The 27,465-nt window shown below is 40.6% G+C and overlaps 1 protein-coding gene across 4 annotated transcripts; it reads left to right on the top strand.

Moving 5' to 3' along the window:
• On the top strand, positions 1-27,465 carry LOC5574978 (serine hydroxymethyltransferase, cytosolic). Of its 4 annotated transcripts, none has more exons than XM_021842083.1 (5): positions 1-527; positions 1,167-1,607; positions 16,533-16,732; positions 26,043-26,550; positions 26,644-27,465. In XM_021842083.1, exons 2-5 carry the CDS (start codon positions 1,290-1,292, stop codon positions 27,337-27,339), a joined length of 1,722 nt encoding a protein of 573 aa, XP_021697775.1. In that variant the 5' UTR covers positions 1-527; positions 1,167-1,289; the 3' UTR covers positions 27,340-27,465. The 4 variants fall into 4 exon arrangements, with proteins under 4 accessions (XP_021697775.1, XP_001655451.2, XP_021697792.1 ...); XM_001655401.2 differs by having other exon boundaries at positions 181-640; XM_021842100.1 differs by lacking the exon at positions 1-527 and adding an exon at positions 572-674.

Below are 27,465 nucleotides of genomic sequence, written 5' to 3'. Positions count from 1 at the left end.
ATAACGTTTTCAAACGGATTTGTTGTGGCGAGATGGACCAACCAATGGTCTTAGCCTGTCGAGTACGACAATCCAAAGAAAAAAAAAAACGGATTTGTTTATCCAATCGACCAAAGACCTGTGAACCGGCATGCTTTTTTACTTGTGTGAGTGGACTATTTTCGCACATAAAATGTTGTAAACAAGACGATTTCGTGATTAAAGGCAAAACAAACCGCTAAACTTTTTTGTTGATTTTCCTTTGAATCGTGAGTAACTTTCGGTCGAAAAGTGTTCATAAGTTGTGTTCGACGATAGTTGTATTTGCTGTGCAGATAATTTCGTTGATAAGAAACTTGAAAGTGACCAAATAATCAACATCGATGACGTCGTCCTGCGGATGGTACATATTTCCAAAAGGCAAATATCTGTGTGGAACAGATCAGCATCCCGTACCGTGCCGTGTGTTTTTCGGCCCGATAGGTTCGAGAACCTGAACCCGAAGAATTTTTAATGGGATGCTGCGAGAGGTTATCGCTCGACGAAATGTATGTAAATGGTTGATAACAGAAATCATCCAGGAACGGGACTCGGAGGAGCGTTTGCTTTCAGTTTCATTTTCTTTCCAAACTGGCACTGGCAGCTGAGCAGTTCGATTTGAGTTAGTTTAGTAGAAAGTACAGTCAGTGACAAAAGTTAGTAACCAAATGTTGTTTTCTCATACAAAATGCCCAGATTCAGCTGGGGGGATTTTTTCTGGAATAGGCTGAAGGCTGAACTACAAACAACCTGAAATTCTGTCTATTGTGTGGTTGGCGTGTTCTGCTTATTTGCATAACTTCTAAAAGTGAAAAACTTTGCCGAACAATCCGACAACTAACTACTTACCGTTTTCCAATTAAATCAAAAATATCTTAATTACTTACTTTAACCCATTTAAAAAAATAATAATGAAATTATTATAGACAAAATTTCAGGTTATTTGTAGTTTGTCATTCCGATTTCAGCCTATTACAGAGTTCCAGAAGCTGTGATACAGAGTCCCAAGCATGTTGTATGGGAAAACTCTAATTGGTTAATAACTTTTGTCACTGACTGTATATCCGCGCGGTCCTGCCGGAGTTGAAGTTGTTCCTTGAAGAGTGCTCGATAATCATAACATCATTATTATCTGTTGAATGGTTTAGTTCTCGCAAAAAACCTGAGCCTGAAACGATCTCAAAACAGTGTTGTTCGCGTTGGTTTGCGTGAGATATCCTCATCGAAAGTGCAATATTTATAGAGTTCAACCAAACACCACCAAAGAAAGAATGTCGGCCAATATCGTACGTGCCGGAGTGGCACCTCTCGCTCGCTCTCATGGGGCACCTGCGATGATCGGCTTGCGTCTGCGTCTGGATAAACATCAACATCAGCGTCCAGCAGTAAGTGGATCCAGCACCACTACCACTGCAATCATCTCCGGAACGAGGCACTTTGGAACGACGACGATTTCACCATCCTGCGCGCCATCGCCACAGTCAACGCTTCCATCGTCCCTGAAGAATCGATCCTTTTCCGATACGAAGCGGTCTATCTGTTCTGTGTCCGGTGTCCTCAACGGTGTCAGCCTTCCGAAAGCCACAAAGGTAAGTGCGCTACATTTCTAAATCGGATCATAATTGGGCTTCTAGTTTTCTTATTCGATGGTGGTTTTAGTATGAGAAACACGTGCAAAATAGCTTCTGGCTTGACCCTTGTTGATTGATGCTAATTCACTGATAAGGAAATGTATCATATAGACCATATAGACTCGATGAGCTCGGTGACGAAGAGTCCGAAACTCAGGTTAACTACATTGAATTGGAGAAATGGAATGGACGTGATTCTGCGAACAAAATCTATGCGTAATTGGATTCAAGAGTCCTTGAATTTTATCCTATAACAAAGCCATTTGGATTGGCTGAAGGTCATGCAGTGCGGTTCTTCAGCAGCGCAGGGGAAGCGCTCCAGTAGTGGAGGTACTTATAACATATTAAATAAAATGTAATTTAAATTTGATTGTTCGCGCACTTAAAACTATTGTGCACGACGACAAGCTCTTGCGAATATCGCATATTAATGTTCGATAAGAAAAAAGTAAGAGGTTGTTTCCGAGATACAACCGCCAAGTTGACGTTGGGTAACGTTAGCTTCTTCTATTTCCTGGCTTGATACCGTCACGAACTTATGCAATCCAATCTATTTTCATACTATTTGCTGCAATTCAATTCTGACCTCCATAATAGGTCATTGTCTGTTATTATTTGGTTGGTTCGGTTAACACTTCAACGCCGATAGAATCGGTCAATGGAAGAAGAAGCATGAGCGGTAACTCTCGCTTCCTAAACAAATATTCCGGTCGAACGTTAGGTCCACGCATGATCCACTAAGATTGGTTACTTTAGTGGGTTCCGAAGTCAGTTTGAGGTTGAGGTACTTCTCCATGAAGTACGCGTGCTCCATGTTCTCCTCTTTGTTCAAATCGATGTTAAAGTTGCCAGTCACGATGATTGGCATGATCTCCTTTTGATACTCGAAGAAGTTCTGTATCATGAAGAACTTTTTCTGCTTCGTCGTGGTATCCAGGGAAATGTAGAGGAAAATCTGCGATTCCAGAGCTCGGTCTTCATGGTCCTGCAGAAAGCGAGTGGCCTAACTGGTCGGTTTGTTTGAGGATACCAACCGCTGCGCGATCCACGCCAAGCGTGTCAGCATCATGCCAAAGGACATCCAGCTGGCTTGTCGTGTCCGTGGAGAACGTGCTAAAATTGAAATGCAGCACAATTTCAAACAAAACGGCCCTTTTCAGGGTCACAACAATGAATTCTACGTAAAAGAGTTACAACCAGAGACATTTTATCTATTACTATTGATTGATTAATTTATTTATTTATTTATCAATTTTAATTTTGGTTGATTAGTTTTCAACGGAGATAAATGGCAAACCAAGTTCGACCTAGGTTCCCGTCGCTCGGGTCCGGCGGCGGTAGCATTTTGCAGTCTTCTCTGCGTGCGTATTTCGATACGATCGACAATTTCTCACCAAATCATAACATCAACAAAGCTGTTACTGATGAGTGTTAGCTCTTTGAGCCTAATGTTGAACACGTTGATACTCTGATCGCTCTAGCATGCATTTACATGTAGGTAGCGACGACGACAACGGCATTATACAAAGTAAGTAATGTTTGTAAGGATGCTTCAAATAAATCCCCGAGCCCGCTTTCATCTTCTAAACTCGTACCAATTAGCTCATACGGTTGAAATAATTAAATTTTCATTAGATATCAGGGATTTCCTCAGGAAACTGCCTACATTTAGGCGTTTTAATTGCAATTCTTGAAATCAACTATTCATCATTTCTTTAAATAGGGAGCCGGACCCCATTCTTGGCACTTTTGATTCATTTCGGCAGTGGGGTTTTTTGAAAGCTAGAGTGCTTGTTTTTGGCCAAAATATGCGTCGTACTAATGCGCTTCTTATTGCAAAGTTTAAGATAATTCGGCCAAGAAAAACCCCCCATGCCAAAGAATCATGGAAGTGCCCAAGTGGTTCTGCACCATATTGCATTATTAAGAAATTAGCGAGCATATTCGGATTCAGGGAGCTCATATCCATTATGTAGAGTCATTTCAAAAAAATAACTATACTCGCATTGACAAGTGATCAATTTCACCCAGAAATGGGATTCCCCAATTTTTTAATTAAAGGATGAATTTTAGCACTAAAAACACATTTGTTAGAAAATTTTGGCACATGAGCCAAAGAGGCTGACCGTCGTACTTGTTTTCCTGCATTCAGTTGTTTGGCATTTTCAACATTTTTGAAAACAGTCAAGGAAAACCATGAAATGACCATTTTTACCCGAATTGACGGTACCACTTCAAAACTTCAAAACGTCAAAACCTTATAACAGCAAGAAAAATGAGCTTTTCTATGGAATATAAAACATGCCTCGATATTTACCAATTTTTCAATAGTTTAGTTATGGGAATCAATAGTTTTCATTATTGGAGTAGATTCGTAGAAAGATTTTCAATCGATTGGTGCAAGAATCTTGAAAATCTCTGCGGGCGTTAGTAAGTTATTAACAATCAAAATCTAACCACTTTTCGTGACGCGAGCGATTTTACGTTTTTCGAAGTTGTACCCCAGTATGTTGCCGTACGACGTTATCCAACGTCAAAAACTAGGAGCTTCGCAATCAGTCCTCCCATTCATAGTATTGACAACGGTTAAAGCTCTTAAATTACCCAAATCCTTAACGCATTGTACTCGTTCGATGGGCGTATCAAAAATTTCATACCCGAAGATTATCAGCTGTTTCTTCCATGAAAAAGTGATTACGGCGCACTTTGCTGGATTGACGAGTAGTCGGTTGAGATCGCACCATCCAGCGAAGACGCTTATCATTGCCCTATGGTTCAGAAAGAAGTTTTACGCAGAAAGATGTATTTTGAACTTTAGAATGAAACATTAGATGGAAACAGTCTTATACAAATTTGTGTGTATTATTATTGGTCCATATTTTCATTGAAATGGTATAACTAACATTCATAGATTTTTAGAAATTATTGTATACATCATTGTCGATCGGCCGTCAACGAAGCCGGTTTGATAACTTCCCACGAACTCGTTTACTACAGGTGACAGACGACGGAAGATGATCTGGGATAATACTTTGTAGGCCGCATTTAGAATGGTGATCGCTCGAAAGTTCTCACAATCTAACTTGTCGTCTTTCTTGTAGATGGGGCACATTACCCCTTCCTTCCATTCCTCCGGTAGCTGTTCTGTTTCTCAGATTGTGCCTATCAGCCGGTGCAGACAAATGGCCAGCCTCTCCGGACCCATCTTTATGAGTTCAGCTCCGATACCATCCTTACCAGCAGCTTTATTGTTCTTGAGCTTATGAAGGGCATCCTTAACCTCCCTCAAAGTGGGGGCTGGTTGGTTTCCATCGTCCGCAGTACTGACGAAGGCGTTTCCTTCGTTGTCCCTTCCTTCATTGCCTGTGTTCTCAGCGCCATTCAGATGTTCATCGAAGTGCTGCTTCCACCTTTCGATCACCTCACGCTCGTCCGTCAAGATGCTCCCATCCTTATCCCTGCGCATCTCGGGTCGCGGCACGAAGCCGTTGCGGGATGCGTTGAGCTTCTGATAGAACTTACGTGTTATTCGAGACCGGCACAGCTGTTCCATCTCCTCGCACTCCGTCTCCTCCAGTTGGAGTTTTTTCTCCCGAAAGAGGCGGGTCTGCTGTTGCCGTTTCCGTCTATAACGTTCCACGTTCTGTCGGGTCCCTTTCTGCAGTTTGACCGCCCGCGCTGCATTCTTCTCCTCCAGAATCTGCCTACATTCCTCGTCGACTCCGTCCCACGTACCCGACGTTGCTCTCAGCTTGATGGCTGCCTTCACTGTTCTTCAGCAGTCCTCAAGAGGGGCTTCATCCAGCTCACCCTCTTCCGGTAATGTAGCCTCGAGGGGCTGCGCGTATGCGGCCGTCGGTACCGTACATTGCTAACGACGGAGAGTTTTGGGCGCAGTTTAACCATCAGCAGATAGTGGTCAGAGTCGATGTTAGCGCCACGATAGGTCCTGACGTCGAGATTGTCGGAAAAGTGCCGTCCATCAATCAGAACGTGGTCGATTTGTAATTATGTCTGCTGCGGTGAACTCCAGGTGTATCGGTATGGAAGGCTGTGCACCTACTTCCAGGTGCTACGAATGGCCGTATTATTGGAGGCTGCGAAATCAATTAGTCGTAAGCCGTTTTCGTTCGTCAGCCGGTGGGCGCTGAACTTTACAATAGTCGGTCTGAATTCCTCCTCCTGGCCAACCTGAGCGTTTAGATCTCCTATGACGATTTTGACGTGGCTTGGGAAGCTGTCGTACTCACGTTCGAATTGCGCGTAAAAAGCGTCTTTATCATCATCAGTAATTCCGGAGTGATGTCTGTGCACGTTTATTATGCTGAAGTTGAAGAACCGGCTTTTGAGCCTCAACTTGCACATTCTCTCATTGATCGGCCACCACCCGATCATGCGCCTCTGCATATCACCCATCACTATAAAAGCTGTTCCCAGCTCGTGTGTGTTGCCGCAGCTCTGGTAGATGGTATGGTTACCTCTAAACGTTCGTACCATTGATTGCTTCCAACACAGTTCCTGCAACGCTACGATGCCGAATCCGCGGTCCTTCAGCACGTCGGCGAGTATGCATGTGCTCCCGATGAAGTTGAGAGATTTACAGTTCTACGTACCGAGCTTCCAATCGCTAGTCCCTTTACGTCGCTGTTGTCTTCGCCGATTGTCCCGGTTCGTATTCTCTCGTTGATTGTTCGTTGCTTGATTGTTTTTACGGCTGGCGTGCAGGGCCTGACACCAACCCCCTAGATTTCCGGAGGACCATTCCCCCTAAATGTTCGGGGGACCATAGTGCGCAGTTCAGCTTAGAGTCCTTCTGTGGCACTCGGACGTTGATCAGCCGCCCCTGACATGGGGAACAGATGCTGTTTTGAGCCGCTCCTAACATGAAATACAGACGCTCTAGGTTTGCAGAAGCAAAAGCAAACGCGAACACCCCCTCCCCCCTTCCCTGCCAGCATACTACCAAAGTTCCCACCGAGGTTGGTTACCTGATCTTCCCCAAGGTTCCTCCCTATCTCCTCGTGGTACTGGGCGGGGTACCACGAGGAGATAGAGATAGGAGTTGCTGGGCAAGAGACTAAGGACCACATCTAAAGGATCTATTTTATTCCTGCAGGTACGCGAAGTACCAATAATACGCATTGCCCAGCCATTTACCGTGCCATTTAACTGTTATTATTCCGAACAATTTCACCTAGTATCTCACTTTCCGACAGGGTCTTTAAAAATTTGAAATTTTATGGTTACAAAATTGAATATCCAAATATGTTCTACATGATATGATCATAGAACAAAATTAGAACATGCCAAAGTTGAGCATTTTGTATGGAACATCCAAACAAAACAGACATCCGCTGCTATTATTCAGAACAGCACTGTACCTATGTTCTCTTGAAATATGTCCTTTATGATGTTCTCTTATAAATATAAATTGACATTTATGTGTTCCACAAGGCTAAGAAAAGCCTAATGGAAGAATGAATAATTTTAAATTTATTTATAAATTGATCAAAATGTATTATTTTTCATCCAGAAATAGAAAAACATTATACGGTGAGTCTTTACGAGCTTTTGGCTGCTTACGAATCCATCAGAGATTACTGCAGGGATTGCACCGGAAATTGTCCGCGAGGTTTTCCCGGTAGTTTAATCAAGAATTTCTCGGCGTATTCATAGAATATTACAGGAAACTTCCGGGCTCCCTACAGAAATTCTGCCAATGATTTCTTTAAAAGTTCCAGATACTTCAGATACTAGTGATTTTTACAAGAATTACTATGGAAAATTCCAGAAATTCCTTTGAGGATTCGTCTAGCAATTCCTCCGGTGATTTCCTCAGGGAACCCTTCTAGGATTCATAAAAAAAATCATCAACTGAGGAATCTAGAGAATTTCATGATAATTTCTGTAAAAAATCGTTAATCTTGAATGTAATTGGGAAAATTTTATCAATACGGTAAGCAAGATGAGTAATCAAAAATTAAATGTCCGCAGAACTAGTGTAAGATTATTTGCCCCAGGAAATTTGTCAGCAGTAAAACGCCAATACCTCCAATAATCGTCATAGAGATTCCTTCCAGGGAAAATTCTTCCTAAATTCTCTCCAGGGATGCTCTCAGTATTTTTTCGGCAGATTTATCCAGATGTTACCCCTGAAGCAATTTCGGAGATTCCACCAGGAACTCTTCTGACAAATCTTTTCCGGGATTTTAGAACTTCATTTATAGACAGGTACTTCCAAGAAACGCTACTAGAATTCCGCCGGAAGTTTCTACGTCGATTTTTTAATACCTTTGTCATTTCCACAGGGATTACTTCAAAAATTCCTACACCGATTCCCCCAGAAATTAAACCAAAAAATCTATTATAAACATAAAAAAAACATTAAACGCTCATTCGGGGTTTCCACCAAGAAATGCTGCAGAAACTATTACAGTACAGCCTGCGATTAATCCTACAAAATCATGCTAAATATTCTTCAGAGTTTCATTTGGTATTTATTTCTAATAATTATTCCAGCATTGCATCGAGAGAATCCTCAAAGACCTTCAAAATCCTTCAAAAATCCTTTATGCAGAGTTTTCTCCTGAAGCAGTTCATCATATATTTCTCCAGTACTTTCTTAGAGACTTAGAGATTCTTTCTTAGAGATGCCTGAAAGGAGCTGTGAAGGAATTAACTTTTGAATTATTTCTTTAGATTTCATAGAGATTTTCCTGGTCACAATTCGAAAAAAAAGTTTTAACACGGATATAAATATAAAGAAGTGTTTTTAATAACTTTTATGGAAGTCCATGGAAAAAAATCTTAATAAATTTCTGAAATAATCCTTTATGAAATTCCAGGAAACCTTTAACAAGCATTCTCGATAACTTTCTGTTAGAATAATTGGAAACACTCTAAAGAAATCCCTGGCGTAGTCTAGACTTATTCCTGGAGATATCCTTAGAAAAATTTGAACGAAATTCCTGATAAAGCTACTGGATGAATTCGTGAAGATATTTATGAAGGATTTTCTCGATAAATTTCTAGAAGAATGTCTGCCTAAACTCTTGAAGAATTTCTCAACAATAGTTTTGGAGAAGAACGCATAAAAATTCAGTATATGAATTCTCAAAGACATATTTTAAGTAATATCCACAAGAAAGTTTTGGTCAGGTACCTGAATTAATTTTTAATTAGATTCCTGGATAAAATCATAAAAATACCTGTTTTGAAGTCACCGCAGAACTGATCGAGTTCTGTAAGGAAAAAAGCAGAACTTCAGGAATATTATTTGAAATAATCTGCTTGATAATCTATTGACATTTTGTGAGATTACTTGGAGATACTCATAGAAGAATTCTTCGGGGAGGAAACCTAGGCGTAATTCATAGCGGAATCCGAAATTCTCTAATAGTTCTTAGAGAATCATCTCCATGTAGGAGTAGGGTGATCAAAGTAATTTGGACAGACCGTTACGCGTATATAATTTGGCCATTTACGGCAAAATCAAATGGAGGTGGCCAAATTATATACGCGTAACGCTCTGTCCAAAATACATAAAACACCCTATCTAGGGGAAATAATAAAAAAGTTCATTGAGAAGTATTGAAGGAATAGCTGGAAAAATATGTTAAGAATTTCAAAAGGAATTTTTGAGAAATCTTTGTGGAATTCCTTGAAACAATTCTCCAAGCAAGTTCTTTGGCAATAGCTACATTTATTTCTGGGAAGAAGAAATAGCCAAAATTCAGTAAAACTTTCTTCCACTAAAAAAAACATGGTGGGTGATCGTTAAGTTAATAGTTTTAATTAGTTATGATCAGGAATGTGTCCAAAATTGTCGTTTATGCCTAAAATTTGTGAAATTCTATCTGTGGTAGTTCACTAGCCGAGAACACATTTGTTCATATGAATTATCGTGATGCTACCATATTGCGTGCACGCTCCTAATTTCGCTCACTGCCATTTTATCCATATCTGTTGATACATTTTGGACTATATGTTATGTAACCATGTCTAAATGAAGTAGATTTTTTCAAAATACTAGCCTACAAAAATTTCTTTCGCTAAACATTTTTAAAATGTCAGTGAGCGAAATTAGAAGCGCGCAAAATATGGGTACTATACGGTATCAACTTGAATAAACGCTCAAGAATGTTATCTGACAGGTATATCTCAGTAAAGTAAAAGCATTTGTCCAGGTTATTCATACAACCTATAACATAAACTATATATCATGAAAATTGTCGGATATGTATCTTCTTGTACAAATCATACTTGTTTCGGTTCAAATTAACCAATTCAGTGGTCTGAAATTTATCTGGAAAACGACAGGAAAGTCAAGGAAAGTCATGGAATTTTATTTTCAAAATCGAGTCGACAACCTGAATTCGTTTTCAATTGATTTCGAAGCAGAAGTAAAACATCGCATCGGTCAATGATCGGCAATGTTTCGCAAGGTGTAACAAGCTCGATAAATAGCATCAGCGAAGAAAAGCCCTAAAGAGAGAAAGCGATAATAAAACCATTTCTCGCTCATCCACCATAGGGGGTCGGTGTTTTAATTTACTAGCATGATAAACAATCCCCGAACATCCTATTGCCTTCCAGTTTTGGAACTTGTTTAGATGGGTTTTATCATGCACTGTAATCCCCCTGATATAATCAGAGATGTAGCAGTAGACGATAAGCAGACTCTCATGATGTGTTGCGGATCATGATTGTTACAGAGAGCGATAAGTGAGAGATACTCTCCATTTTCTCAGAATTCAACCACTGCTCTCCCAGTGATAATAGTTTGGATGTTTCTTAATTAATTTGCTCAGAAACAATGAGCTACGGCTACCTTACGGCTCTTAGAACGCAATCATGAATAATGCACGAATAATGTATAATATAGCAAATTTAACTACAGTAATACCTCGATATAACGTAACTCGATTTTTATTTTTGTTACGTTATATCGAGGTTACGTTATATCGAAGCAAAATATTTTGTTTTCCAAATTCCGTTCAACATGTATTGTTTCATGAGAAAATGGGTCTTAAATTTATATAATAGGGTCCTAAAGCCCTGTCTCAATTTTATTACCAAACGCTTAAGTTTAGGGCAGAAACACATGTTTACTCTATTTTTAAATGATTTTCGTTGGTTTAAGTACAAAAAACATTTTTTTTATGATTTTTGAGATTTTGTCACACCCTTTGGTGTAAACTCGAATTTTGGGTATATTTTGTTTTCCGTGTCCCTTACGAAATGTCAGATAGGAACAACCCCAGTGATAAAACTATATGCCCTGTAGCATTTTTGTCGAAAAAGTGAATGTCAAACAAGATCACAAGTGTCAAGGTTGATATTTGGAACCATTTTTAAAATTGAAGTTAAAAAATGATATAGCCGTTATTTGAGCGGGAAAACTTGCTAAAGTAGTTGCAAGAACATGCTCTTTCGTATTATTGAATAAGAACGAGAATTCATTAAAAATTTTAGGACTCAATTGACCTAGAAGTTGTTTTCAGTCTTTCTTACACATTTTTTTATACCATAATACGTCAAAAAAGTGTTAAAATTGATTACATTTTTAGCAATACAAACTTTTCATAAGTTCGTAACGGTCTCAAACCAGGAAATAAAAGAAGCTAAAAGCTAACGTTATCCAACGTCAACTTGGCGGTCGTATCTCGGAAACAACCTCTAAATTTTTCGATATTTTTCCATGTTTATTTTTGTATATTTTTCTTCTCATTTTCATTTTTCTATTTTTACGTCTCTATTGCAGTAATCCTTAGAGACATGTATTCAGGAAAAATCATTGGAGACATCTTTGAAAACTTGGAGAAATTCTAAAAGAATTGATTTTTTTACAGTATGGCCAATAAAAAAAAAGCGAAAATTGATTGAACGTGAATATAGCATCCACAAGCGTTGTTTTCATTGTTTTTGATAGTGAATGTAATTTCTGATTATTATATTCTGATAGTATATTCTGACACATCTTCGCTATCCAGGACAATTTTTGTCATATTTTTCTTAGTGTCCTAAATAATGTAGTAAAGCAAAGAAGTTCAAAGGTTTTGTCCGCCCAAAGCTAGAAACAGCGTCTGATTGTCGTATACTCTGGTGATAAACTTTCCACCTTCAAAAATCAAACTTTATTGTTCAAAATTTTAGTTTGTTTGGTATCAGAGGATGGAGGAGTTCTTAGAGAACGTGTTTTTCATGATCACAATAAAATATTTTGCCAGGGACATAGTTTTGAGGGCATTTGCGTCTTGTAGGTTTGATATGCCTTTATTTTTGTTAAGGTTGAATAAAAAATAAATTCGGAGGCCTATAACAGATTTTTGAGGATGAAATTTGTTCCCTCGGTTAGAGACAACTTATATCAATACTAGCTCATAGGATTTGAGCAAAACGGAGCCGCTTATCACACTTATATGAAGGTTCAATATAAGCTCTCCAAAATGAGCCGTTTTTTCGAAAATATTTTTAAGTCTCCAATCACCCAGGTATGTACCAATTTTATCATTTTATATGGGCGTATGCTGGAGACAAGGCCTGTGAAGAATCTCACGCCATCGTTGATGTTTTAGAAGCTTTCATCACACAGATATTGAACTCGACGTCCGCATGATAAAATTTGAAGGTATGCTTCCAATTCCTCTCTGGTAAGGTGAAAGTAACAGATAAAAATCAAGTCCAAAACGAAAAACTGAGTCTAAATAGATTAAAAAATACAAGTAATGAATAATATTTATGTTTCATTCACATTTTCTATGTAAAAACTACCATATAACATGATATGACGATTTTCGCATTTTTTTATGGGCCATACTGTATTATAGAAGCTTTCAACCTTAGGTGGGTTCACCTGTGCAATTCCTAAAGAACACTGTGGAGCACGTTTTTGTCTCCAGCATCAAAATACCTCTATTTACTTAATTAAGGGTTGCTGAATCCATTGCCGTTTACATAATTATCATAGCACGTCTAGTTTTTGAGTTATTAGGTGTTGAAAATGCAAAAAAATGACTATTTCAGCCAACTTGCATGCAAGTTTGCCAGCTTGTAAAGAAAATTTATTTGCTTAATTTGCCACAGAATTCAAACTTTATGTGTATAACAATACTTATCATCAAAGTTCATAATACTTTTCATGCGGAAAAGTTATTTTTTGATGGTTTAGAAAAGTATAGTATTTTGCCATATAAGAGTAACGAAGCATTTTGTATGGAGACTGCAAGCATGTTGAAAAAATCGGTTTAATCTAAATTTAATCGTGAAATTTCAACCAAAATATATCTAAAACGAAAGTTTACGTCCTCTTTTACATGCTTGGTGGATAAGATCACAAAAAAGTTTGATAAAATACATTTCAAATTTTAAGTAAACATCAACGAAACCAATGTTTTATACAACTTTGACGACCTGTAGCTAAAAATTGTAACGTGCTGGAAAATTTCTGAAAACAGTATCAGATTCAGCAACCCCAAATCTACTAAAGACACATAATTTGATTCTTGAGATACGCAAAAATGTCATTTTTGTTGCGCTGTGGAATTTAATAAGTAAGATCTTTCAAAGATTCTTAAAAAAATCTATGAACAATTCTAGCAGGCAATTACGGAACTTCGAGAATTTTGTTCCATTTTGTTTGTTTAAGCTCATGGTAAAACTCTTAAAACAAATCCTTTTGTAATTCTTCGAAATTTTTTATTCAGAATTCATGAAGAAATCACTAGAAAACTCCTTTAAAAACTAAAACTATCATTGAGGGATTTTCTATGGAAAAGTATTTGTGGTTGGATTATCGGCAGTATTCTAGGAGAGTTCTATGGGAATCTGAGGAACTTGTTCAGTTTTTGAACGAATCCCTGAATATATTTTTGTAATGAAAAGAAAAAAAACACAAGCAAATTTATAGACGATAACATCAAGATTAATCCTAGAATCTGGAATTCTTTGGAAACAGTTTTTGGACATATTCTGTAGAAATTTATAAAGAAATATTTGAAGTTGAAGGAATAATTTAGACGGATATTCGTTAAGACAATATTGATCAAATGTTCCTAGAATCTCTTGGACGAATCTCTGAAATCGATTTGAAAAAAAAAATCTGGTTTCATTTGAGAAGAAAATCTCGAAGGTTTTAAATCGTGAATACCTTCCTGATATTAATTAGTGGAATTTCTGAGAGATGCCTGTTGGAATTGTTTTAAGGAAATGTTATAAGTTTTACACATGAATATTAGAAGAGTTTAAGATGAGTCCGCGAAGAAATTATCGGAGGAGTCTCTGGAGGCATCCTCCGAATGATTCTTCAACTAGAATCCATAGAAAAAATCCAGGAGAAATAACGAATTCTTGGAGAAATCATTTGAAGAATATCCGTAAGAATTTCTAAAGCAATAACTAAATTTACAAATTTGAGTTTGATCTTGTTTTTTTTGAAAGCTAGGGTAAATTATGTATTTTGGACAGGCTAAGGATATGTCTGGAAACGGCGATCGATTAACTGCCTTAGATACTAATATTTTATTACGTTATGATACTTATATGCTTCATGTCTCATTGTAATTTGAGTTTCTGGGGAGAAAAAGCTTACAAACTGTAGCATTAGCTGCCAAAATAGCGCTTTTTAGCGGCCTGTCTGTTATACATTTCGGACATCAAATATACATTTTGGACACCCTCATGTGAATATAATATAGACAGGGGCGTTATCTCAATATCTTTTCAATGGTTTCTTAAAAATACAGTCATATCATAATGTTTTAAGAGTTTACATGTGACTTACGCATTTGTTCGCTTATTGGATGTGTACAATAGTGATAATCAATAATTTCATTTAATGCAAGCAAATATCATCAGATCCACGAAATACGCCTGCAAGTATGCATGCATGCAACATTCCAGTGCGTTTCATCAGATGACCAAATTATATCAACTGAACAAAAACCGTAATCTAATTTGGACACCACCTGATTTATGCCTTATATACTCATGTTAAGATTTTAGATGAACTTAGCTTCAATTTTAGATATATTTTATCATATTGCCACCTTTAAACTTTTTATGAATGCCAATTCTGAGCGCTATTCTTGCGTTTAATGTATGTTCTTGAAATGTACATCCTCTTGCATTCGTAGATTTCACAGATGTTCTGTTGATACAATTTACAATTTTGATATTTTTGAAGCCAAATTGTAATTGTTATGAAAATGGCCATCATTAATAAGTAGCATAGTGTATTAGTAATGCAATACATGATTTTCCGTACATAAATTGCTCATCATCTCGTTGTAAATAAGTATAGAACGACCAGCCTGTACAAATTATATGCATGTCCAAATTATATACGTTACCCTAAGTCTAAATCAATAATAATTAAAGTTTTCATGAAAAATGAAGTGATTAGCAATCTTGGTTCCAGTGGCAGCGTAAATGTAACAAAACAAAAATAAAGAAGAATGATGCATACAAATGTACAGCAGTGACAAAATGTTTGTTTTAACATTGAGTGAGTGAGCTATAACACTCGATATCGATTTATGACTGTATTCAGTTATAGTAAACCCTTGCATTGCTTTGATACGGTATTTGTTGTAGTTTGAATCTTGAAGAATATTTATTGTAGTTCATAAATCATGTTTTTAATGAAAATAGGAAAAATAACTGGGAGTAAAAAAAGTTACGTTATGTCGAGGTAAAAATTACGTTATAACGAGTTACGTTATAACGAGTTATGTTATAAACAGGTTACGTTATATCGAGGTTACGTTGTATCGAGGTATTACTGTATGTGTAGTCGACTATATCTTCAAGTTATCTTTAAATTCACCTAAAATTTACAGTGTCTTCAATGAAAAAGCTTAGAGTCACTCTTTTCAATGGGCCGCGAGACATTTGGGACGCGCCTCTGAAATGGTTAAGAAACACTCCAAAATAATTATGTTCTCCATTTTATTCCCAGAAATAACGTCCATTATCATTGATATTCAATATTTTAGCTACAATATCCCAAAGTTTCTACAGCAAAATATTATTCAAATTCAAGACTACAACTTTCAAGGAAAACTCTGGTAAAAACATGTTTTCGCTTATATGCAGTACAAAACAAATAGCTTTTGATTCAGTTTTCTGTACATTTATTATATTTATTCAATCCTTTGACGCATACCCGCATAACAACAGTGATAGACGAAGATCATTGCTTGGCTACTAGTTTAATACAGTAGTATTCCGTGTTATTGTAAAATAATAAACATCATAACATTGAAGCCCTTTCGCCTTGGTATGCTGATAACAAGTAAACTGCATAATGAGCCTTCGTTTCTACCCTTTCAACTGTACAAAACTAGTTATGGTAACTAGTATTCTAGTTGATTGTACCTCAAACCTCATACTAGAAAAACTTATCGCGTATTATTTTTGGAACCTATCTCATTGCCACCGCCAACGAATGCTCATGGCACCCCAACGAAGCAGCATTCCACGTCCATCGTTGATATTTTCTAGACCAACGTGGCGTTAGTAGAAAATAAAAAATATTTAATGGAAAGTGATCAATGAAGACGACGCGTGTCCTGCTATCAGTATCACGCGAATGCAACAAATACATCGGCAGACGGGGGCTTCCAGATCGCCGATAGTAACCATACTAGGTTCGACCCCACATCGCTGGAGCACGTTTAATCTGCTACGAACTACTGACGAGAAAGGTTCAGTTGAAAAACGTCGTTCTAAAATCAAGTGACTAGTTAGAGTGATCGACCTTATTAGAAAGTTAAGCCCCATCAAGATGCCACTATGTAATCATAAAAATGTAATTGCCCTTATCTGAATTCGCCGTGACAAATCGACTAACTTTTGTGATCGTGATCTTTTTCTCTCCCGCAGATGTCCGGCAATGCCAAGCTGCTGCACGAGAACCTCTGGGAGTCGGACCCGGAGCTGATGGACCTGATCCGGAAGGAGAAGAAACGCCAGGTGCACGGACTGGAGATGATCGCCAGTGAGAACTTCACCTCCCTCTCGGTGCTGCAGTGCCTGGGATCGTGCCTGCACAACAAGTACTCCGAGGGATTGCCCGGACAGAGGTGAGTTTTTAATGAATGAATGGTTGAAATTCAATTTCGGTTCCCGAATAGAATAATTCATTTATGACTGTGCCTTATAAATAATTGAAGAAGTGATTTATGACGTTATGGAAGTACCAGGTACACAAATTGCTTCACAGTTGCAAGGATTCAAAGGATAAATAGACTGTTTTGCAGTTTTGCAATCGCTTCGACGATGCCGATTCGATCATTTTTTGTACCCTTAAATTGATCGTGGAATCTTTGAGGACCATACACTTCACCGCCCTCAGGTAGACGTAGACTTCGCTTATTACTACATCAATTGTCCAGCATTTCCAGCTTTCTGAATCCATGGTACAGGATATTATTACCTTTGTATCTTTAGTTACCCAAACGTTTTCACATATAGCTTTGTCTATTGATTCGAAGAAACTTCGGTAGTTCTTTATGTGACTTATTTATTTGGTTCTACATCAATTAACTTGATAAAACCTCGCCTACAATATTTCGACAATTCACTCGGCCTCTCTCCACCTCGACTGCGACTCACAATCCCCAGGTCCTGGTGCAGCTGGTCAATGCACCTAGCTCTCTGCGCGCCACGTCTTCTTGTTCCGTCCGTATTCAAAGCGAACATCATCTTGACAGGGCTGTTGTCCGGCATTCTTGCAACATGCCCTGCTCAGCGTATCCTTTCAGCTTTAGCCATCTTCAGGATACTGGGTTCGCCGTAGAGTTGGTCGAGCTCGTGGTTCATTTTTCGCCGCCACACACCGCTCTCCTTAGCCCTCGGCGTTCGAAAACCCCAAGAGCTTGCAAGTCTTCCTCGAGCATAGTCCACGTCTAATGCCCGTAGAGGAGTATCGGTCTTATGAGCGTTTTGAACGTCGTACATTTGATGCGGGGGTGAATCTTGACCGCAGTTTCTTCTGGAGCCCATAGTAAACACTCGTCCACCACCTCGAAGGTATCCCCGACTATCGTGACACTGCTTCCTAGGCGGGCCCTGTCGCGCTCAGTTACGCCTACCAGCATGTTCTTTGTTTTCGTCGCATTCACCACCAGCCCAACTTTGTTGCCTTTCAGGCGGATGAACAAATCTGCCACCGTTTCATATTTTCTCCCAATAATATCCATCTAATCCGCGAAGCAAACAAATTGCCCCGATCTCGTGAAAATCGTACCTCGACTGTTAAGTCCGGCTCTCCGCATGACACCTTCAAGCGCTATGTTGAACAGCCGGCACGAAAGTCCATCGCCCTGTCGTAGTCCCACCGAGACTCGAACGAACTAGAGTGTTCGCCCGAGATCTTCACGCAGTTTTGCACACCGTCCATCGTTGTTTTAATCAATCTCGAGAGCTTCCCGGGAAAGCTGTTGTCGTTCATGATTTTCCATAGCTCTACACGGTCAATACTATTGTATGCCGCTTTGAAATCGATGAACAGGTAGCGTGTAGGGACCTGGTACTCACGGTATTTCGGGTGGCACGGAAAAGATCTGGTCGTAGGTGATAGACGAAGAAGGATAATCTGGGATACCACTTTGTAGGCGGCGTTTAAATAGTGATTGCACTATAGTTTTCATACCTCAGTTGGTCGCCTTTTTTGTTCCGTCTCCCAGAATCTGACTATCAGCCGATGCAGACAAGCGGCCAACCTGCCCGGGCCCATCTTGATGAGTTCGGCTCCGATACCACCCTGGTAACATTTGTAGCTGAATAACAGCTTATTCAGCTGAAATGAGGCTATAAATGCAGCATTTTAGCTGAATAAGCTGCTATCCAGCTACCAATGTTACTTGGGCATCCTTAACTTCCCCCATCGTGGGAGCTGATTGGTTTCCACTGTCCGCTGTGCTGACGTAGCCATCGTCTTTGCTGTCCTGACCTTCTGTGCTTGTGTTCTCTGCGCCATACAGGTGTTCATCGTAGTGCTACATCCACCTTTTAATCATCTCGCGTCCGTCCGTCAAGATGCTCCCATCATTATTCCGGTACATTTCAGCTCGCAGCACAAAGCCTTTGCGGGATGTGTTGAGTTGTTAGAACTTCTTGAGAACGATACAGCAACTCCATCTCTTGGCATTCCACTTCTTCCAGGCGGAACTTTTTGTCCCGGAATAAGCGGGTTTGCTGTTTCCGCTTCAAACGTTTTGCCGCGTACCATGCTGCAGCATTGCATTCCGCGCTGCATTCTTCTCCGCCAAAGCCTCCTGGCACTCCTCGTCAAACCAACCGTTTCTTGAACTCCGTTCAACATATCCGACAATACTACGTCATTAATGACTAATTTGACTGTCCTTCAGCAGTCCTCAAGAGAAGTCCCATCGAGTTCGCCCTCATCCGGCAACGCTGCCTCAAGATGCTGCGCGTACGCATTGGTGACTGTAGTGAATCATTAGAACTGGCAACACAGTTATGCCAGTCTGTTACCTTAGAGAAGAGAATAAAAAGTTACCTCCTCGTGTAAGCGTGTATTTCATTCAGCTCCATTACATTTTGGCGACGAATGGAGAAAAACGGATTAAATTCGTCGAGGAAGATTGTAACACACATGGAATATTCGTCGGTACGTTGATTAAATTCGAAATCAGACCGAGAATACAGGATTCACAAGGAAAATAATTCGGAAAAGCGTTGTGTCTGTGGTCAAACATAACCTATAACCAGCATCGTAGTGAAGTGGAATTGCAGAATCGAAAAAACCGCTGCGAAAAGGATCCAAAACAAAAACGGAAAAAGTGTCTCGCCATAGTTGCGTAAAAGAAAATGGAAAACAGTAAATCAACATTGTTGCCTTTCGATACCTCCAACACGGTATCAATCGGAACGCGCTGGAAAAAATGGAAACGTTCGCTCGAGTTGTTCCTTGAAGTAAATTGTGTGGCTCTAGCATCCAGGAAAAAGTCTTACCTATTGCATTTTGGCGGATCACAAATCCAGGATATCTTTTTCGATACACCTGGTCACGATGCTCAACCTCCAGCAGATTCGGACGTTTACAAAGAGGCTATCAAATTGCTGGATGCACATTGCGCACCTTTTTCCAATATCCCGTACGATCGTTATGTGTTTCGGCAAATGAAACAATCGGAAGACGAGTCCGTCGAGAAATTTGTCGGTCGTCTACGGGAGCAAGGACGTTTGTGTGATTATGGGGCTGTACTCGACATGCGTGTTGCAAAGCAGGTCTTCGATAACAGCGTATCAGATGAGTTGCGAGAGGTTATCATCAAAAAGAAGTTGATCAGCGTTGAGGATATCGTACAAGAAGCACGCATCCTTGAAACAGTGCATCGCAATAAAGAAGAGATGAAGAAGAACACAGTACCAGTGGATCAAAGCAATTTGAACCTAGTACAAAAAGGAGCGAACAAGGAAAGATGTTTTCGGTGTGGAAATATCGGACACTTTGCGAGTGATAAGCGTTGCCCAGCGAAGAACAAAGTGTGTGATAGTTGCAAGCTGGTTGGACACTTTCGTAAAATGTGCAAAACCAAGCTGGATGGCCGAAAAATGAAGAACAAAAGAGGGAAGAAAGTGTGGCAAGTTCAAGATTCAAGCGATGAAGGTGGTGTTCGAGCGCGTAGCGATTCCAGCAGCGATGATAGTGACGACGATGTGCAGCAAATTTATGCAACGGGAACCAAACATGATCTGGTGACATGCTATACAGGTGGCGTGAAGCTAGATTGGATTATCGATACCGGAGCTCATGTGAACGTGATCAGCCGCAAAACTTGGCGATACTTGAAAGAAAGCGGGTGTAAATACAAGGAACTGCAAAAATCCAGAAAATTCCTCAGCGTATACGGCGACGGCAAACTGAAAGTTCATAAAATATTCAGTACGGATATTGCAACACGTTCAACGACAGTGTTCCACGAGGTGTATGTGGTCGACAACGAAACTGGCGCTAATTTGCTGAGCAAGAACACATCGTTGGAATTGGGAATTCTGGAGATTCGCGGGGAGCTGTTCTGTGTGCCTGGCAAGGAAGAGCTGAAAGTAGGAAAGGTAAAAAACTTGCAGGTAAAAATCAACATCAACAAAGACGTAGTTCCAGTCCAGCAACCCTGTCGGCGTCTGCCGATTCCTTAGCAAGGCGTCGTCGAAGAAAAATTGGAGGACCTGTTGAGACAAGATATCATCGAACCGGCTCCAGTGAAGATTACCTGGGCATCTCCTTTGGTAGTCACCCCGAAAGATAGAGGTAGAAGCGTACGCCTGTGCGTTGACATGCGTATGGCCAACAAAGCAATAATACCCGAACGCCACCCGTTACCTACGTTCGATGAAATAATGCCTCATCTAGACGGCTGTAAGTATTTTTCAAAAATCGACCTCGTAAAAGCTTTCCATCAAATCGAGCTAGACCCCGCTTCTCGCGAAATAACTACCTTTGTAACTCCGACCGCATATTACCGCTACAAAAGACTGATGTTCGGTATGAATTGCTCCGCAGAAATATTCCAACGAGAAATCGAGCGAATTTTAAAGGGAATAAAAGGCGTTCGAGTATTCATTGACGACATCCTCGTGTATGCAAGAACGAAAGCAGAGCACGACGCTAGAGTTCAACTAGTTTTAAAGCGACTTGAAGAATATGGACTGACGATTAATCTAAAAAAATGCGAGTTTGGAAAGAAATCGGTAGATTTCATGGGGCATACCCTGTCGGAGCAAGGCATACTACCGATGAATGACAAGATCAGCGCTGTACAATCCTTCCGGCCTCCACAAAACGCTGCCGAGATGCGTAGTTTCCTTGGGTTAGTAAACTACGTAGGTAAATTTATTCCAAACCTCTCGGAAATGTCAGCCACTCTACGACAAATGGCAGTAAAGGATGCCAAATTCCAATGGACGAATGAACGGCTACGAAGCTTCAAGAAAATCAAGTCTGCTCTGGCCAATCCGAAGCATCTCGGGTACTATAGCCCACGAAACCGTACGCTGCTTATCACTGACGCTAGTGACAATGGAGTGGGTGCTGTGTTGGTGCAGGTCATTCACAACGAAACCCGCGTAATCAGCTATGCAAGCAAGAGTCTCAGCAAAACGGAACGGAAGTATTCAACGCTCGACAAAGAAGCATTGGCGATCGCTTGGGCAGCCGAGCGATTCCAGATGTATCTAACGAGTTTGGAATTCACGGTAGTAACGGATCATAAGCCGTTAGTTAACATCTTTAACGAAAAGTCATCACCTAATAAGCGGCAAGAAAGATGGGTCTTGAGGATGCAATGTTTTCGATATCGAGTGATACATGTTCCAGGAAAAACGAATATTGCCGACCCACTATCCCGGCTACCAGATAATTTGAAGAGTAAAACTTTCGACAAAGGAGCTGAAGCAGCACTTTGCGCTATCGCCGAAGTCAGCAAGCCGACAGCAGTGACGATGGACGAGATCATTCAGTGCTCTGAAGAGGACTCGGAGATACAAAAAGTAAAGAAGGCACTACACGATGATCAATGGCAATGCGTTTTGAAGAGGTATGCAGCGTTCAAGAATGAGTTATGCTTTGAGAACGGTGTATTGCTGAGAGGATCTCGAATTGTTATCCCACTGAAACTGCGGGAAACGGTTCTTAAGTTAGCGCACAGCGGTCATCCAGGTCGTGAAAAAATGAAACGAAGAATGAGGATAGCGATCTGGTGGCCTGGAATGGACGCAGATGCAGACAAAAGTTGTCGAGAATGTTTTGATTGCCAACTTGTTGCTCCTTTCGAAAAGCCGGAGCCTTTGTGTATCCGGGACTTGCCAGCTGCTCCATGGGTTCACCTAGCGGGTGATTTTCTCGGCCCACTGCCAGATAACAGCTATGTATTCGTGTTGATTGACCTCTACAGTCGATATGTTTTGGCAGAACCGATGACCAGAACAACTTCTCGTGATGTAATTCGGTTTTTGATGGAAACTTTCACTAGGATGGGACTTCCGCTAGTGTTGACATTCGACAACGCTAGGAATTTTTCAAGCCAGGAGATGAGAGACTACTGCATCGACAACGGTATCAAGCTGACCCACACCACGCCATACTATCCTAGTGCAAATGGCGAGGTTGAACGCCAAAATCGGTCGATCCTGAAAATATTGAGAATAAGCAAGCAACATAACACGGATTGGAAAGTGGCTCTTCAAGAATATCTGTACATGTACTCTCTCACCCCACATTCCGTGACGGGAGTACCACCGGCAGAATTAATGTTCGGAAGGAGATTTCGCGATTTGATTCCCCACTTTGAGATGCCATTTCTGGACGACAGCGAGATGCGTGATCGGGATCGAATGATGAAGTACCAAGCGAAAATCTACAGGGACGAAAAAGTTGGTGCGAAGGAGTCAGCAGTGTCAGTTGGCGACGAAGTGCTAATGAAGAACAGGCGTAACAGCGTGACACTCGAAACTCAAGATGGAAAGACGTACAAGCGTAACACATCACATGTGAAACCATTGATACGTCCTTCTATCACAGAGAAAGATACACAACTGGATTTGACACTATCGACATCAGTGAATCGTGAAGAACCCTTAATCACGGAAGAGGACACCAATAAGGAGCCTGCTGAAATGTTCAGACCCAGCCGGCAGACAACGCGTCCTAAACGCTACGACGATTATCATCTTGATTAAGCTAAAGGTTATTCGGTGTTTCTCAACTTTATTAAATTGAAATAAGAGAGATATGTAGTGAATCATTAGAACTGGCAACACAGTTATGCCAGTCTGTTACCTTAGAGAAGAGAATAAAAAGTTACCTCCTCGTGTAAGCGTGTATTTCATTCAGCTCCATTACAGTGACATCTGGTTGTTTCAGTCGCGCGTCATGTATGTAACTTGTAAGGTAACAAATTAAGATGTAGAAACTATGCAGGTCACCAAGTCGTTAATTTGAATTAATCAGCTCCTAAAGTTAGAGACTACCGATTGAAAGACCAGCTCGCTGCGGTAAGGCTCTGATTTATGACGCGCGATGCACAAGCAGCACGAAAGAAATTAAAGACTACGCTTGCTGTGATGCAAGGAAAGGTTTGTGGGATTGAAACGAAACAGTATTGTTTCAATAGAAAGGCATAGTAATGTAGTGGGGTAGTAAAAAGAGACCTAAAAGGATCCAGAAGCCGAAATGAGACCAAACAGGAACCAAAAAAAACAAAATGAAAACTAGTAGGAGTAGGGAGATAAGAGTTAGACTCGTCATAGCATCAGAGCAAACATTTATCTAAGATCTAAGATGTTTTTTTTTTGAGAATTGCTCACGACAAGCATTAATGTATGTATTTTTTCATGATTTTCATCAGAAACGTATTCAGATATTTGCCCAAATGTTCCGATATGACTCAAGAAATTTCTAAATGAATTTATTAAGTGATTACTTCCCTAGGAATTTTTCCAGGCATTTTGTTTAGGATACCTCAACAATCAAACCTGGATTTTGGAACAGAAATGAATTCTTTCAAAAATTCTTCGAGAAATTTTCAGGAAATTTATAAATCCTCCAAGATTTTATCCAGTTCATCCATCGATTTCCCTGAGACATTTCAAGATTCCTAGTCAAAACGTCTTCTAAATTTCAATCAATAACTTCTCCAGAAATTTCTAGAGATTTTCTTAAAATTCTTTTTCAGAATTTATATAAAATTTAAACGAGGGATTTCTCTAAAGATACCTTAAGCGGTTGTTCCAAAGATTCGCTCTAAGATATCTAAACATATATCTTTCGTAATTCTTTGGCATTTTCCCATGTCTTGAAAGTTTTTTTAGGAATTCTTTCAGGAATATCTCCCGGAAAATGCCAAGGTTTTTTTTCTGAAAAATTAATCCGTGAGGTATTTGAAAAAAATATATTTTCTCAAAAACAGTCAACTCTCCATAACTCGATATTGAAGGGACCATCGAGTTATAGAACACAAAGTCGATGCAAATGCAATCCAAGGGACCATCGAGCTAGCCATGAAAACCAACTTTTACTGTTGTTCTCTAACTCGAACATTGAGTAAGGGAGAGTTGTAGTTGGAATAATTCTTTTTGGATTTCCTCGGTGAAATTCAGTAGAAATCTTTGAAAGATCTTCTAGAGTAGCAACTGGAGAATTCTGTTGAAGGATTAGTGAAAAATATATGGAGGAAATTCTAGGACACCTAGTTTTGGAAAAAAAAAATCAAAGTAATACCTGAGGAAATAACTGGAGGTAGTAGCTTTGGAGTTTTTAAGGTGAAGATGCATCGAAGCCAAACTTCAATTTTTCAAAAGCACAAATCTAGAGAACCAAACATTTGTTTAAGCTGACCAATCGATTAACTTTTCAACACAAACGGGTGTTCGGCTCTAGATTTGTGCTCTTGAAAATTCGAAATTTGGCTTCGATTCATCTTCACCATAACGGGTTCAAGAATTTCGTCTCAGATTTCCCGAGTAAAAGCTTCAGGAATAATCATTGTGATTTATATTTATATTTAGAATACTTTCTCTCCAGGAATTCTTCTAGAGACTTCTCTACAATTTCTCCCAAAAAATTTTTCAGCGTATTTTTTTTTTCAAATGATGCTTAGAAGAATTTGCTCCAGGAGATCCTTAAGGTGAAGATGAATCGGAGCCAAACTTCAAATTTTCAAGAGCACCAATCTGGAGAACCGAACACCCGTTTGTGTTGAAAACCTAATCGATTGGTCACCACCAGCTAGTGACTGTACATTTTTTACATTTGACCCGGCTAATAATGAAAGTTTTTAGGACAAACTGAAGATGTTTGAAAAATGTTTCAACGAGCAGAAACTTCATCAAATATTTTGATTTCTTGCCTGCTCTAAATATATTTATGAATGATGCCACAAAATATCAGTAGGAATTTGATATTTGAGGTACCATGATTTTTAAGGAATTAACTAACAATTTCTACGGCAATTCTGAATCAGCCAAGAACTTCTAGACAGTGCGGAAATATAGTGGATGTGACGTTTGTACGTTGAAAAATAGATTGATGTACAATGACTCTCCTATCTCGTTACGTTTACGATAATCGTAAACCTTGAATGCATCACTATGCAACCCAAGATTCGTATTTCCATTCGCCCAACTGCCCCCGGTGACCCTCGCCCTAGACACATAACAACTTAGGAACCCACAAACAATCGTATATGCTGTTATCTGCAACAAGCTCCCCAGGGGGTAAAAATATTTGCTGACGTGTGCTTTCGCTCGACGAATCGCGCCACATTCGTTTGGTTGTTATGAATCGGCTTATCTCCGAAGACACCCTACCTCCCCACATTAACAAGTCAAGAAAGTCACTAAAATAACGAACAATTTTCCTTACCACAGATACTACGGCGGCAACGAGTTCATCGACGAGATTGAACTGCTGGCGCAGAAACGTGCCCTCGAAGCATACCGCCTCAACCCGGAGGAATGGGGCTGCAACGTGCAGCCGTACTCCGGTTCGCCGGCCAACTTTGCCGTCTACACCGGACTGATCGAACCGCACGGTCGCATCATGGGCCTGGACCTGCCCGATGGTGGCCACTTGACGCACGGATTCATGACCGCCACCAAGAAAATCTCCGCCACGTCGATTTTCTTCGAGAGCATGCCCTACAAGGTGGATCCGGTGACGGGTCTGATCGACTACGACAAACTGGAGGAGAGCGCCAAGAACTTCAAGCCCAAGATCATCATCGCCGGTATCTCGTGCTACTCCCGGTGCTTGGACTACAAACGCTTCCGACAGATTGCCGACGCCAACGGGGCGTTCCTGTTTGCCGATATGGCTCACATCTCGGGACTGGTGGCTGCCGGTGTCATCCCTTCGCCTTTCGAGTACGCCGATGTGGTAAGATTAGAAGCAGGGCTGGTAGCAGGACTCTATCTACGCCCTTGGCCAGTTCGCCACTGAAATTTTACTAATTTTGAACTACCCCCCTAGGTCAGCACAACCACACACAAATCGCTGCGGGGACCCCGCGCCGGAGTGATCTTCTTCCGCAAGGGAGTTCGCAGCGTCAAGCCCAACGGCGACAAGGTGATGTACGATCTGGAGGCTAAGATAAATCAGGCTGTGTTCCCCGGAATCCAGGGAGGACCACACAACCACGCCATTGCCGGTATTGCCACGTGCATGCTGCAGGCGCGAACGCCAGAGTTCAAAGACTACCAGACACAGATCATCCGTAACGCACAAGCCCTGTGCAAGGGTCTGCTCGAGCGGGGCTACTCCATCTCGACCGGGGGAACCGATGTCCATCTGGTGTTGGTGGACCTTCGCCCGGCTGGCATCACCGGAGCCCGCGCCGAATACGTCCTGGAGGAGATTTCCATTGCCTGCAACAAGAACACCGTTCCCGGGGACAAGAGTGCACTGAACCCGTCTGGAATCCGGTTGGGTACGCCGGCGTTGACAACCCGAGGTCTGGTGGAGTCGGACATGACCCATGTGGTGGACTTCATCGATCGGGGACTGAAACTGTCGAAGGAGATTACGGCCGTCTCGGGTCCGAAGCTGGTGGACTTCAAGCGAGTGCTGCACGAGGATCCGACGCTGAACGCCAAGGTGCAAGCTCTGAAGGAGGAAGTTCAAACGTACAGCGCGAAGTTCCCCATGCCAGGCTATGAGGAGTTCTAGAGGTTTGTGGAGAGGTTTTTAGATCTGTAAGGACTGTGTCCGCTGCTATGACAAATACTATTGAATATATTCATCACTTTTTTCTTGGCATACGAAAGGTGCTATTGTATGCTACATACCTATGAA

The sequence above is a fragment of the Aedes aegypti genome, chromosome 1 (assembly GCF_002204515.2).
Source record: "Aedes aegypti strain LVP_AGWG chromosome 1, AaegL5.0 Primary Assembly, whole genome shotgun sequence".
NCBI lineage: Eukaryota > Metazoa > Arthropoda > Insecta > Diptera > Culicidae > Aedes > Aedes aegypti.
The sequence above is the reverse complement of the archived record's forward strand: the minus strand, read 5'-3'. Positions and strand labels throughout refer to the sequence as shown.